The sequence below is a fragment of the Lepisosteus platostomus genome, chromosome 5 (genome assembly GCF_059453375.1).
Source record: "Lepisosteus platostomus isolate fLepPlt1 chromosome 5, fLepPlt1.hap1, whole genome shotgun sequence".
Taxonomy (NCBI): Eukaryota; Metazoa; Chordata; class Actinopteri; order Semionotiformes; family Lepisosteidae; genus Lepisosteus; species Lepisosteus platostomus.
Genome location: NC_142615.1, coordinates 3,270,938 through 3,285,126, shown reverse-complemented (window position 1 = coordinate 3,285,126; position 14,189 = coordinate 3,270,938). Strand labels below are relative to the sequence as shown.

Genomic DNA, 14,189 nt, shown 5'->3' with positions numbered 1-14,189 from the left:
ACGCGCAGGACTCCCGTCTTTTTCCCCCTCACAACCTTTTATTTGTTTTTTTTTTCCAAACAAAACAGAAAGGGTGTTCACAAATAAAAGCGCACAGACACAAAACAGCACGCGGCCAGAGGTGATTATAACCTAGCACACAATCAGTGAACATCTTTACAGACGTGAGGTGTGTTTTTCCAGGTTTTTAATGGAAATAATGTTTCGCTTTCACCATACAAAAACATTGACGGAGGGAGAAGCCTCAGATAATTTTGTTTCTGATTTCTACCCAGACTATTAATAGATTCATGCATAAATGTTCTTATATAGTTCGTATTACTATAAAAAGCACTTAGATACGGACACTATAGAATAACAAAACAAAGACAATAAGTGTTTTTTAAATGCCGGCGCGCATTGAACGTCACTTCCGTTGCCGGGCTGACGTCATGCGCCCCAGCAGTCCGCAGCCAGGAAGAGCTCTCGACTGTGTTTGTGTTCTGCGGACGACACGTGTCTCGGCGCAACAGCGAGGTGAGGGCGACAGCTACCCGCGACTGACCTCCGATCACGGTAGGGACCCCCTGATATAATGCGGAATAGGCGTTATCTGGGACGGTTACAAGGACTCTTAACTCGGCGGATGGTTGTTCTTAAAGACCAAGTTGGAACGGCGCCTACAAATAGCGAGTAAGAGACCGGGTCTGACGACCTACAGGCTCAGTGACCACAGCCTGGACACACACACTGGTCACAGGCAGACCTGGCTGTCCAGAGAGGACAGGCTCAGTGACCACAGCCTGGACACACACACACTGGACACAGGCAGACCTGGCTGTCCAGAGAGGACAGGCTCAGAGTGACCACAGCCTGGACACAGACAGACCTGGCTGTCCAGAGAGGACAGGCTCAGTGACCACAGCCTGGACACAGGCAGACCTGGCTGTCCAGAGAGGACAGGCTCAGAGTGACCACAGCCTGGACACACACACTGGTCACAGGCAGACCTGGCTGTCCAGAGAGGACAGGCTCAGTGACCACAGCCTGGATACACACACTGGACACAGGCAGACCTGGCTGTCTAGAGAGGACAGGCTCAGTGACCACAGCCTGGACACAGACACTGGTCACAGACAGACCTGGCTGTCCAGAGAGGAAAGGCTCAGTGACCACAGACTGGATACACACACTGGACACAGGCAGACCTGGCTGTTCAGAGAGGACAGGCTCAGAGTGACCACAGCCTGGACACAGACACTGGATACAGGCAGACCTGGCTGTCCAGAGAGGACAGGCTCAGTGCCCACAGCCTGGATACAGACACTGGACACAGGCAGACCTGGCTGTCTAGAGAGGACAGGCTCAGTGACCACAGCCTGGACACAGACACTGGTCACAGACAGACCTGGCTGTCCAGAGAGGAAAGGCTCAGTGACCACAGACTGGATACACACACTGGACACAGGCAGACCTGGCTGTTCAGAGAGGACAGGCTCAGAGTGACCACAGCCTGGACACAGACACTGGATACAGGCAGACCTGGCTGTCCAGAGAGGACAGGCTCAGTGCCCACAGCCTGGATACAGACACTGGACACAGGCAGACCTGGCTGTCTAGAGAGGACAGGCTCAGAGTGACCACAGCCTGAACACACACACTGGACACAGGCAGACCCAGCTGTCCAGAGAGGACAGGCTCAGTGACCACAGTCCGGTTGTAAATTTTAAAGAGGCCAGGTTGTTCTCTGATAGTGGAATTTAGTCTGGGTTTCGAGAACGGGGTCGTGGCGGTGCGCGCCGGTCGCCCCGAATTGATCGTTTCCCCTCCCGGGGTTCCCCTCCGCAGCAATGTCAGCAGACGCCCTGCCCGGCTCCTGTTTCCACGGCGACCCGCTGTTCTGCCCGGAGTGTGGCACCGTGCTGCCCGTCCCCGGCGTGGAGGACGTGGTGAGCTGCCGGCGCTGCGGCTACGACATCGGCGTGAGCGGTCAGTGGCTCGGAGCGATTGATTGATTGATCGATTGATTGATTGATGGATTGCGTTTCCCTGTGGGTGGCGCTGTTTGGCACCAACTAACCTTACCAGACCCCTGGACTGACTGGACCAGAGGTCACAGACCCCTGGACTGACTGGACCAGAGTCACAGACCCCTGGACTGACTGGACTGGGGACACAGACCCCTGGACTGACTGGACCAGGGACACAGACCCCTGGACTGACTGGACCAGAGTCATAGACCCCTGGACTGACTGGACCAGGGACACAGACCCCTGGACTGACTGGACCAGAGGTCATAGACCCCCGGACTGACTGGACCAGAGTCACAGACCCCCGGACTGACTGGACCAGAGGTCACAGGCCCCTGGACTGACTGGACCGGGGACACAGACCCCTGGACTGACTGGACCAGAGTCACAGACCCCTGGACTGACTGGACCAGAGTCACTGACCCCTGGACTGACTGGACCGGGGACATTGACCCCTGCTCCACCTGTGTGAGAGGGGATTTGCCCCAGGAGTGTGCAGGGCTCAGTCCCTCAGGAGTGCCCTCTCTCCCCCTCTGTGCTGCAGAGCTCGCTGACCAGGTGGTCACCTCGTCGGTCGTCTTCAACAGCCTGGAGTCCAGCAGCACCGCCATGATGTCCGAGGAGGAGGGAGAGCTGAAGGGCCCTGTGGTGAGTGTCCTGGGGTCGCTGGTCCCTGACCTGTATCCTGGTGTGGCAGATCCCTGACCTCTGTCCTGGGGTCACTGGTCCCTGGTCCCTGACCTCTGTAATGGGGTCCCTGGTCCCTGACCTCTGACCTGGGGTCACTGGTCACTGGTCCCTGACCTGTGTCCTGGTGTGGCTGATCCCTGACCTCTGTGATGGGGTCACTGGTCCCTGATCTCTGTGATGGGGTCGCTGGTCCCTGATCTCTGTCCTGGGGTCACTGGCCCCTGACCTCTGTGATGGGGTCACTGGCCCCTGACCTCTGTGATGGGGTCACTGGTCCCTGACCTCTGTCCTGGGGTCACTGGTCCCTGTCTGCAGTTCTTCTGGGTTCTGAATGGACCAAGGTGGACTGACACGCTGGGCCCTGATAGGCTGCCTTGACCTCCCTGGCCCTGCTGAATCCAGGTCCGCACACTGACGGTGGGGGGGTGACCCCTGACCTATGACCCCTGACCCGTGTGTCTGCCCCCAGATTGACCGCAGGTGCTCTCGCTGTGGCCGGGAGGGGATGGTCTACCACACCCGACAGATGAGGTCCGCCGACGAGGGACAGACCGTCTTCTACACCTGCACCCACTGCCGGCAAGTCGATCAGTCACCCGACCAGTCTATCACGTCGATCAGTCACCCGACCGGTCTATCAAGTCGATCAGTGACTCGATCAGTCTATCACGTCGATCAGTCACCCGACCGGTCTATCGAGTCGATCAGTGACTCGACCAGTCTATCGAGTCGATCAGTCACCCGACCAGTCTATCGAGTCGATCAGTCACCCGACCGGTCTATCGAGTCGATCAGTCACCCGACCGGTCTATCGAGTCGATCAGTGACTCGACCGGTCTATCGAGTCGATCAGTCACCCGACCAGTCTATCGAGTCGATCAGTCACCCGACCAGTCTATCGAGTCGATCAGTGACTCGACCAGTCTATCAAGTCGATCAGTGACTCGATCAGTCTATCGAGTCAGTCAGTCAATCGGTTGAGGACAGGACAGGAGGCTCTCCTGTACACAGAGGGGGGTGGGGGTGGGGAACAAGCTGCCCAGCCCTGTGGTTGAAGCCGATACCCTGGCTTCTCTCCAGACACAGCTGGGTGAGCTCCTCCAGTCAGGACAGGAGGCTCTTCTGTACACAGAGGGGGGTGGGGGTGGGGAACAGGCTGCCCAGCCCTGTGGTTGAAGCCGATACCCTGGCTTCTCTCCAGACACAGCTGGGTGAGCTCCTCCAGTCAGGACAGGAGGCTCTTCTGTACACAGAGGGGGGCGGGGGTGGGGAACAAGCTGCCCAGCCCTGTGGTTGAAGCCGATACCCCGGCTCCTCTCCAGACACAGCTGGGTGAGCTCCCCCAGTCAGGACAGGAGGCTCTTCTGTACACAGAGGGGGGCGGGGGTGGGGAACAAGCTGCCCAGCCCTGTGGTTGAAGCCGATACCCCGGCTCCTCTCACACAGACACTGCCCCTGTGTCCGGTCTCACAGTCTTACACACTGCTGTGTGTTTCAGGTACCAGGAGAAGGAGGATTCGTGAGGGCCGCCGAGGGGTGGGGCACCTCTCTGTGTCTCCTTCCCCGCCCCTGGGCCGCAGAGGGACCGTCCAAGCAGCGGTCAGCTCCAGGAGGGCAGAGGGGCCGAGGGGCCGAGGCCTCACCGGACACCACCCCCATTCTCAACCCAAAGCTCTCCAGGACCGGGATCCCGGAAAACAGCCAAACTGGACTCTTCAGAGTTTCGGTTCTGTCCTCTTCTCCCCTACCCCCCCAGAGTCAGTTTGGGGCGTTTTCGTGGGAAAACAAAATAAACGAAGATATTTTTGTTTTAAGTCTCCTTCCATCTTCTGACAGCTGTATCCAGTCCAGGGTCACAGACTGGGGCAGCTGGGGTCTGTCCCAGCAAGCAACAGGCACAAGGCAGGGCTCACCCTGGACAGGACAGCAGTCCATCACAGGACACACACACACTCACACACCCTGGACAGGACAGCAGTCCATCACAGGACACACACACACACTCACACACCCTGGACAGGACAGCAGTCCATCACAGGATACACACACACTCACACACCCTGGACAGGACACCAGTCCATCACAGGACACACACACACACTCACACACCCTGGACAGGACACCAGTCCATCACAGGACACACACACACCCTGGACAGGACACCAGTCCATCACAGGACACACACACACCCTGGACAGGACACCAGTCCATCACAGGACACACACACACACTCACACACCCTGGACAGGACACCAGTCCATCACAGCAGGACACACACTCACACACCCTGGACAGGACAGCAGTCCATCACAGCAGGACACACACTCACACACCCTGGACAGGACAGCAGTCCATCACAGCAGGACACACACTCACACACCCTGGACAGGACACCAGTCCATCACAGCGGTCACTGTCCGTCTGGCCCCCGTGTGTTCGTTAGGGGGTTGTCTCTCGGCCTCTATGGTGTCCAGCTGTCTGTCTGTCTCCTCACCCTGCTGGTTGGAGAGGCCAGTCAGGCTCTGATGAGCGTTTGGCGTCCTTATTTTCGGCAGCGCGCTGTGTGTCTCGCCCCCCGAGAGCAAACGGGCTCATCCTCGTCCTCTTCCTGCCCTGTCTGGGCTGGAGTCGCCCTTTCCCGCCGGCCGTCACAGCGCCCTCTGCTGGGCGGTGGGCGTCGGTGTGTGGGAGGGGGTCGCGCTGGTGGCCAATGGGGGCTCAAGCCCTCCCATCTCGCGCGGTGAGGTGGGGTCCGCCGGCCCGCCGGCTCGCGCTCACACGATGGACGGGCTGCGCGCGAGGGTGGCTCTGCTCCTCTTCACGCGTGAGTACGGGGCACGCGTGGACGCGGGCGGGTGGGGGGGTCAGAGAGGCAGAGACCCTGAAAAACTGCCCTGAGGAGCAAGACCGGGCACGGGGAAGGAAGAAGGAAGGAATATTATCTCGGGTCTCCGTGAAATGCGTCTTCTTCCACACTCGTGTAATTCCCGCAGGACGTGGGTCGTCACTTCCAGAAATCCTTCGATACCTGTCAGATAAACCCGGCGGGATTCTGATTAAATAACTCCACATTACAGAGTAATAAAGTGTTTGTTTTTTTTAAATTCAGATTCTCCCGTGGCGAGACCCGCTTTGAACCCGCGCTGCCGCACGACGTGTTTGATCGATTAAGTGTTTTCATGTTTTTCATTTTTGGCAAAAAAAAACACGACCGACGGAACCTTTTTGGTTTTTTTTTTAAATAAAAAATGTAGATTAGTGCGATTTTTTTGGTCCATCTGGTTTTTGTATTCAAGCATGAAGACGGCTCTCCACGGGCGCGGTCTCGAGCGGTCTCGATCCTGTCCACGCAGGGACATTTCTTTATTTTTTTTTAAATTAACGAGCAAATTGTTTTAAATTCCTCTTCAGTTGCTGTTTTTGGGGGGTTTTTTTTTAAACTCTCGCGTTTCCTGCGCCGGGAACCCCGACTCCAGCCGGTGACACGTCTCCACAGAACCGGGGGTTTGAGGCAGATCCGTCGTCCCCCTCAGGAGTGGACGTGGGGTCGTGTAACCGTGAAGAAGGAGAAGGAGACTTCTGGGACTTCTCCCTTTTCTTCCAGACTCGCTGTCATTTCTTCTTTTTAGATCGCGAAGCTCCGGGTCCGAAAGGGAGACGCACCGCGACAGAGAGTCGAGCTCAATTAATTTTCTTTTTAACGGCCTGACTCACCGGACAACCGATTTCCAACAGCTCGCTATAAACAAAAATAACAAAAAACTGAAAAAAAAAATTAAAGCGCCGCTGTTTGGGGGGATTAAATTCAGAAGCCGGAGCCGAGTCTTGTCGTGAAAATGAGCGAGAAGACGCCTCGTCTTTTTGACTCGGCCCAAAATTTCTGGATTTTTTTTAAATATATATATATATTTTTTTGTCGGGGCGCAGGTGTTCCTCGCCGCGGTACTCGGGTCAGTGTGATCTCCGTCACTCACGGTGAAACCTCAGAATTCAACCTCCCGGACGTCTTAAAAACAAGATCCCAAAACCGCCCGCGGTACCGCTCACAAGAGTCCAGCTTCTGTCTTGTGTGTCCGCGGCTTGGTGGTGCGCGCTTTCCCTCCTTCATCTCGTCCTTGTGCTCTAGAGGCATCCTGATTAATTCATAAGTCATAATAATAATAAACTTTATTTTATATAGCACCTTTAAAGGTGGCTTCTCAAAGCGCTTTACAGGACGACAACAACAATAAATAAGAAGAATACACCAGATCAAACACAATGACAGCACACAGAGGAGACTGAGGGTGGTGGCACTAGGAGAAGCAGAGGGGTGAAGAACAGAACCAGTTCAGGAGAGGCTGTTCCGAAGAAAAGTAATGTATTTTGGGAGAAAAAAAAAAGAGCTTTAAATCTCGCAAGAATTATCTTCATCCCCGCCCTGGTCCTTTTTCTGTTTTTTTTTTTTTAAATGGTTATTTATTGTTGTTTTAATAAATAATGATTGAATTGTCCCTCCCCCCCTCCCGCAGTGTCCAGCGCCCGGGCGGGCCCCGCGCGCCGCACGGTCCGGCCGGGGGACGACGTCACCCTGCCCTGTGACGTCGGGCACGAGAGCCGGACGCTGTGGGTCGCCCACCGGCGCGGGGAGCCGCCGTTCCTCTGGGTGTCGGTGCAGGAGAGGACCGGGGGGTCCCGCGGCCTGCTGAGCTTCTCCGCGGGCTCGGACCCGCGCCTCTCCGCCGAGCTGGACCCCGCCAATCGGACCTTCAGCCTGACGGTGGCCAACGCCTCGGAGCGCGACCTGGGCCTGTACTACTGCGCGTCCAGTCTGAGGCTCGGCGGCGCCACCTGGCTCGGCTTCGCCGCGGGTGAGGGTGCGAGTTGTACCGGGGCCGCGCGTCCTTACGCCAAGAGAGGCGGGGGTGGGGAACAGGCTGCCCCAGTCCGTGTGGTTGAAGCCGGTACCCTGGCTTCTCTCATACAGACGCAGCTGGGTGAGCTCCTCCAGTCAGGACAGGGGGCTCTTCTGTACACAGAGGGTGGTGGGGGTGGGGAGCAAGCTGCCCAGCCCTGTGGTTGAAGCCGATACCCCGGCTTCTCTCCAGACACAGCTGGGTGAGCTCCTCCAGTCAGGACAGGAGGCTCTTCTGTACACAGAGGGGGGTGGGGGTGGGGAGCAAGCTGCCCAGCCCTGTGGTTGAAGCCGATACCCTGGCTTCTCTCCAGACACAGCTGGGTGAGCTCCTCCAGTCAGGACAGGAGGCTCTTCTGTACACAGTGGGGGGTGGGGGTGGGGAACAAGCTGCCCCAGCCGTGTGGTTGAAGCCGGTACCCCGGCATCTCTCCGGACACAGCCGTCTCTCGGCGTCCTTTCGACATCCCGGCGGAGAGCGAACGCCCGCGTGGGCTCTCCCTCCCCCACACCCACCCGCGAGCGAGTTTCACGACCATCCACGCCTTCCCGAGCCCTCGAGTCGGGTTCTGTATTATTATTATTATTATTATTATTATTATTATTATTATTCTAGTGTAAGTGAAGGTTGATTCCGAAGCCCGGACGAAGGCTCCACAGCCGAAACGCCGTTTCTTTTCTTTTCAGCGTGGAATAAACCCGCACTTGTTTATTACCGTTATGATCGTTGTCTCGTCTCCCCCCACTCTCTTGCGGGGCGCGGGGAAAGGGCAGAGACCGCCCGCAAGCTCCGGTTCCGTCCTGCTCACCTGTTTTGTCGTGTGTTTGTGTGTGTGTGTGTGTTTTGTGTTGTTGCTGTTGTTGTCGTCCTCCGACAGAGAGCCGCCCCCCCGCCGCCGCCCCCCCAGACTGCCCGGGCTACTGTCCGGCCTGCTGGGCCTCGCTGGCCGGCCTGGCGGGGGTCTCGGTTCTGCTGGCGCTGGGCGGCACCGCCTGGGTCCACCGTCTCCGGCGCAGAGCAGGTGAGGACGGGCCGGGGCTGTGGACCGCTGAGGGGGACAGACAGAGACCCCCCCCCACACACACACACACTCACACACCCTGGACAGGACACACACACACTCACACACTCACACACCCTGGACAGGACACCAGTCCATCACAGGACACACTCACACACTCACACACCCTGGACAGGACACCAGTCCATCACAGGACACACACACACTCGCACACCCTGGACAGGACACCAGTCCATCACAGCAGGACACACACTCACACACCCTGGACAGGACACCAGTCCATCACAGGACACACACACACACACCCTGGACAGGACACCAGTCCATCACAGGACACACACACACACTCATACACCCTGGACAGGACACCAGTCCATCACAGGACACACACACACTCACACACCCTGGACAGGACACCAGTCCATCACAGGACACACACACACTCACACACCCTGGACAGGACACCAGTCCATCACAGGACACACACACACACTCATACACCCTGGACAGGACACCAGTCCATCACAGGACACACACACACACACACACCCTGGACAGGACAGCAGTCCATCACAGGACACACACACACACTCGCACACCCTGGACAGGACACCAGTCCATCACAGGACACACACACTCACACTCACACACCCTGGACAGGACACCAGTCCATCACAGGACACACACACACTCACACACACCCTGGACAGGACACCAGTCCATCACAGGACACACACACACTCACACACCCTGGACAGGACACCAGTCCATCACAGGACACACACACACACTCACACACACCCTGGACAGGACACCAGTCCAACACAGGACACACACACACACACCTCCTGCGCGGGGTCTGTGCCAGTTCAGGTCCTTGCTGGGTACAATATATACATTTCTAATATATATATTTTTTAAACGTAGCACCATCAGAAGGGTAAGATGTCAATACAGGTTGAAAATCCTTGATCCGAAATTCCCCAAACCCGAAAACCTCCGAAATCCGAAAGTTGTTTTTGCATGCTGACACGCCACACGCCACGGATGGAAAATTCCACCCAGTGCGGGTTCCACCACGTTCAGCCGTTGTGCGCCGCCTTCACCTCCGCCTAACACGCTCCGTCTGAGTGTAACGTGGCTAGCGTAGTTGTTGCGTTACAGATATAATGCTGATTTTTTTTCCCCGTTTTCACGACATTTCCCTGTCATCCTATTCGATGCTTTGTTTTTAGACCTGACATAAACCTTCAGACCTGTCTGGAACAAACAAAAAAAAAAAAATACCGGGACGAGTAGTGTAACCTTTTAATCGCAGGTGGAGACTGATATCTTACCTTTCTGACGGTGTCACGCGTAAAAACAAATGATTACAAATGTATATAAAACTGCATTCAGGGTAGAGGTGTCCGCTATATTAGGAAATGTAAATGGCTATCGCGTTTAGACTTGGGTCCCATTTTAGAGACGCAAATATTAAAATATTCCGAAATCCGGTCCCAGGAATTTCGGGGAAGGGATTCTCACCCGGTGTTACTCTAGACTTGGTGGTAGAAACACGGGGCAGCCGGTATGAAACGGTATTAATCCTGTGGGACCGGGAAACGCCATGTCTTCAGGGAAACAGAGAGGTTTCGGGCGCTCGGCGCCCATTGCGCTTTGTGAGGCTGGGTTTGGTGTTGGGTTTTTATCGTGTTCAATTGGTTTTAATTTTTTTTTCTGCTCCTCCGCCCCAGGGGACGCGTCTCCGGAGGACCGACGGGCCCGGAGAGAAGACGCGGGCAGCGTGAGTTGGGTTTTTTATTTTTTTAAATGTATTTATTTATTTTTTTTCATTTATGCTTCACACAATAACAACATTCGCAATACAAACAGGAGCACGTCTAACAAGTCAAGGCGGAAAAAGACCGTCGGGGGTTGCACAGGACTACATCAATTCGAGCTATGAAAAAAAGATGAAACACCTTCAATAAAAAATAACGTTCAGATGTGTGCACTTGGAAATTGTCTGCGAATAGCCCCCTTACCTCCGGTTTAAAATGCTCCAACACAGGGGTCTTCCCGGACCACCTCATTTCATGCATATAATAACGTGCCGGTATAATACTTAACAATTTATTACAAACGACGCAGGCAGCGTGAGTACTTACTAAAGTACTTGTCGTATGACTTTACTGTGATAGACTGGTGTCCTGTCCAGGGTGTGTGTGTGTGTCCTGTGATGGACTGGTGTCCTGTCCAGGGTGTGTGAGTGTGTGTGTCCTGTGATGGACTGGTGTCCTGTCCAGGGTGTGTGAGTGTGTGTGTGTGTCCTGTGATGGACTGGTGTCCTGTCCGGGGTGTGTGAGTGTGTGTGTCCTGTGATGGACTGGTGTCCTGTCCAGGGTGTGTGTGTGTGTCCTGTGATGGACTGGTGTCCTGTCCAGGGTGTGTGAGTGTGTGTGTGTCCTGTGATGGACTGGTGTCCTGTCCAGGGTGTGTGAGTGTGTGTGTGTCCTGTGATGGACTGGTGTCCTGTCCAGGGTGTGTGTGAGTCCTGTGATGGACTGGTGTCCTGTCCAGGCTGTGTGAGTGTGTGTGTGTGCCCTGTGATGGACTGCTGTCCTGTGCTGGTGAGTCTGAGCGGCGGTAAGGACCGGGCGGTCTTTCTCACGCCCCGGGTGTGTGTGTGTCACCTCTCCTCGCAGGGAGACGCCGGGGCGACGGACTACGCCGCCGTGGAGGTGCCGGTGCTGAGGGGGCGCCCGCGTCCCGGGCCAGCGCCGCCGCCCCCGGGTCTCTACTCGGAGATCTCCTGCCTGCCCGGAGAGGGGGGGCGGGTGTGACTCGGGTCGGGGGGGGCGGGAGAGAGAGACTGTCCTGCAGGTCCGAGCCCCGGAGAGAGAGAGGTGGGGGCGAAACATTCTTCTACCTACAGCACTTGGGAGGAATAGAATCATTGTTAAAAGATCGTGAGGTTTTTTTTTGTTTGTTTGTTTCAAGTACAACGAAATCTTTTTGAAACCGCACGGCCACCGGTTCATAGGAACGAGAAATGTGCAGGAGAGAGGGGGGCGGCTGGCTCTTTTCCAGTCTCCATCATCTCCCTCTTCCTCCGGGGGGACCGGACCGGACCGGACCGGACCGGACCGGCGCTTTAGAACCAAACAAAACACAAAAAAAAGGGGGGTTTTAAGGTTCGGAAGAAGCGCTCGGGTGAAGAAGGAGACACGGAGGGGAGGGAGAGACTGTGGGGACAGAGGAGCTGGTGTCCGTGTCTCTGCAGGTTTAAAAACGTGCGTGTTTTTTTTGTCTTGCTGGGCCGTGACAGTAGGGGCCCGGGGTCTCGTGCGGCTGTGTGGGAGGAGCACAGACCAGGCCCCTCGCCTCGCGCTGCTCCGGCTACCGCCCGCCCACGCGTGTGGTTTCACTGCGTGCGAGCACGAGACGCGCGTGTCGAGTTCACAGCTTTTAGGGAGTTGTTGTCGGTGTTTTTTTTTTTGTTGTTGTGTTTGTTTGTTTCCAGCAGCGTCTAGATCAATCGTATCGGTCTGTACAGACAGACGCGCCACATCCGGGGTAGCTGCGTGTCCGGCGCTATACACGGTGTGTCTGCCCCACGCCTGTTGGTAGCGGGGGCTGTGGGCTGCAGTACCGCACCTCCCCCCCGTGCTAGATAATGAGCTGGTGTGGTGTGAAGTCTGGGTGTCTGGGTGCTAGCAGCAACAGCAGCAGCACAGTGAGGCAGAGGTCAGCATTGCTGGGGGCCCTGCGTTCAACTGAGGCGCTGGGGTGCTGTCTGTGTGGAATTTGCATGTTGTCCCCCGACGCTATACTGGGGCAGCAAGACCCCACGCAGACCGCAGGGTGAGAGCGCCCCCTGCTGGCCCCCACTCACACCTCTCCCAGCAGCAGCAGCCTCAGTTTTTCCCAGGGGTCTCCCCTCCAGGTACTGGCCGGGCTCACACACCCGCGGGGCTCCAGTGGGGGGGCTGCCCGGGGTGCGTTTCAAAATGCCTTATTTGTGTAAAAAAAAAAAACAATAACCGAAACGTTCACTTGGAGACATGGAGCACGACACCTGGAGGGGAAAACTTCAATACTTCCGAATCCCGTGAAACGTTTGTACGTAATAAAATGTTTTTTTAGTTTCGAAACAAAGACCCATTTGTGTCCAAATTCAAGCACGAGATGGAAGGATATCATCTCGTCCGTGATTTTCTTTCTCTTTGGGTGTGGTTTAACAGCCTCGGTAAACCTACAGTATTATTAATTAGCAGATAAGGACTTTCCGCGACACGGAAGACACGCCCCCTTAGTCTCGGGACTGGGCTCCTGATTGGCTCATGGAAGAGACCAGAGACGCTCCTGATTGGTTCACAGAGGAGACCACCGACGCTCCTGATTGGCTCGGGGAGGAGACCACAGACGCTCCTGATTGGTTCACAGATAGGCGATGATGGACACTCCCGATTGGCTTACAGAGAACGCGGGAGAGGAGGAGACGGAGCCGTGACATTTTATGGCATCTTTTCTACGAGTTGTAACCCCTCGGTCCCTTTAAAGAGGGCAGTTTCAGGGTCGAGACGAGGAGGCTCTCTAACGTGCGTTTCGGAAGAAACGGACCGCTCCAGGGTTCAGAAATATCTAGTAAGCCGATCACCCCCGATAATGTCCTGTAGGAAACATTTACTGGTGTTTTTTTTTTTTAATTTAGGCTGTTCGTCACTTAGTTTAGAAACCCCGGCGCACTTTTCCACACCTCCTGGGCGAAACGAAAGGTTTCAGAAGCTGAGTTGTGGGGAAACGTATTTTCCTCAAACAAATAGTCGAAAGATTTCTAGGAATCGGTCACGCTCGTAAAGCGAAAAGTTTCTTGGTCGGGTCTCGGGTCGGAGGAGTTTCTCCTAGCCCGTTATCGGGACAGGAGAGACGACTCATCGAGGAAAATCTCTCTTCGACTGTGAGAGGGACTGTGGTCGGACTTCCTGACGATCATGTCCTTACACCTGTTGAACCCCAAACGGATCGACGCAGTTTCAGTGTCTCAGGAAGGAGAGAAACCCGCAGACACCCTCCACTGAGCCCCTGAAAGGCGAGCAGAGACACTCCGGATTGGTTCTCTGAAAGGTGACCAGAGACGCTCCTGATTGGTTCTCTGAAAGGTAAGCAGGGACACTGCTGATTGGTTCTTTGAAAAGGTGACCAGAGACTCCTGATTGGTTCTCTGAAAGATGACCAGAGACACTCCTGATTGGTTCTCTGAAAGGTGACCAGAGACACTCCTGATTGGTTCTCTGAAAGCTGACCAGAGACACTCCTGATTGGTTCTCTGAAAGGTGACCAGAGACACTGTTGATTGGTTCTCTGAAAGGTGACCAGAGACGCTCCTGATTGGTTCTCTGAAAGGTGACCAGAGACACTCCTGATTGGTTCTCTGAAAGCTGACCAGAGACACTGCTGATTGGTTCTCTGAAAGGTGACCAGAGACACTGTTGATTGGTTCTCTGAAAGGTGACCAGAGACGCTCCTGATTGGTTCTCTGAAAGGTGACCAGAGACACTGCTGATTGGTTCTCTGAAAGGTGACCAGAGA

General features: G+C 55.5%; 4 protein-coding genes across 7 annotated transcripts in view; 3 read left to right on the top strand and 1 right to left on the bottom strand.

The window, feature by feature from the left end:
• Window positions 1–11,460, bottom strand: part of LOC148662500 (uncharacterized) — a 36,240-nt gene extending 24,780 nt beyond the window's left edge. The window contains exon 1 of the mRNA XM_088632091.1: window positions 11,442–11,460. The gene's annotated coding sequence lies outside the window, so the exon portion shown is untranslated. The remainder of the gene's footprint in view (window positions 1–11,441) is intronic.
• polr1h (RNA polymerase I subunit H) lies at window positions 83–4,513 on the top strand. 2 transcript variants are annotated; one of them, XM_088632140.1, is made up of 5 exons: window positions 83–516; window positions 1,828–1,968; window positions 2,554–2,657; window positions 3,169–3,278; window positions 4,198–4,513. In XM_088632140.1, the coding sequence occupies exons 1-5, from the start codon at window positions 387–389 to the stop codon at window positions 4,220–4,222; spliced, it is 510 nt and encodes a 169-aa protein (XP_088488266.1). In that variant the 5' UTR covers window positions 83–386; the 3' UTR covers window positions 4,223–4,513. The 2 variants fall into 2 exon arrangements, with proteins under 2 accessions (XP_088488266.1, XP_088488265.1); XM_088632139.1 differs by having other exon boundaries at window positions 83–555.
• LOC148662499 (uncharacterized) overlaps window positions 4,650–14,189 on the top strand; it is a 14,455-nt gene continuing 4,915 nt past the window's right edge. Inside the window, exons 1-6 of one of the 3 annotated variants that reach the window (XM_088632134.1) lie at window positions 4,650–5,523; window positions 7,211–7,549; window positions 8,472–8,615; window positions 10,352–10,401; window positions 11,303–11,503; window positions 11,598–12,543. In XM_088632134.1, the coding sequence (XP_088488260.1) occupies window positions 5,481–5,523; window positions 7,211–7,549; window positions 8,472–8,615; window positions 10,352–10,401; window positions 11,303–11,440 (714 nt within the window). In that variant the 5' untranslated portion in view covers window positions 4,650–5,480 and the 3' untranslated portion in view covers window positions 11,441–11,503; window positions 11,598–12,543. Of the gene's footprint in view, window positions 5,524–7,210; window positions 7,550–8,471; window positions 8,616–10,351; window positions 10,402–11,302; window positions 11,504–11,597; window positions 12,641–14,189 lie in introns of those variants that run through there. The other 2 variants (XM_088632133.1, XM_088632135.1) reach the window with 2 other exon arrangements.
• gtf2h4 (general transcription factor IIH, polypeptide 4) overlaps window positions 14,119–14,189 on the top strand; it is an 18,498-nt gene continuing 18,427 nt past the window's right edge. Inside the window, exon 1 of the mRNA XM_088632074.1 lies at window positions 14,119–14,143. The gene's annotated coding sequence lies outside the window, so the exon portion shown is untranslated. The remainder of the gene's footprint in view (window positions 14,144–14,189) is intronic.

Coding starts and splice junctions, on each gene's coding strand:
- polr1h (XM_088632139.1), top strand. CDS start 387: ATGCCGGCGCGCATTGAACGTCACTTCCGTTGCCGGGCTGACGTCATG. Junction 556..1,827: donor GCGACTGACCTCCGATCACG/GTAGGGACCCCC, acceptor TCCCCTCCGCAG/CAATGTCAGCAGACGCCCTG. Junction 1,969..2,553: donor CTACGACATCGGCGTGAGCG/GTCAGTGGCTCG, acceptor TCTGTGCTGCAG/AGCTCGCTGACCAGGTGGTC.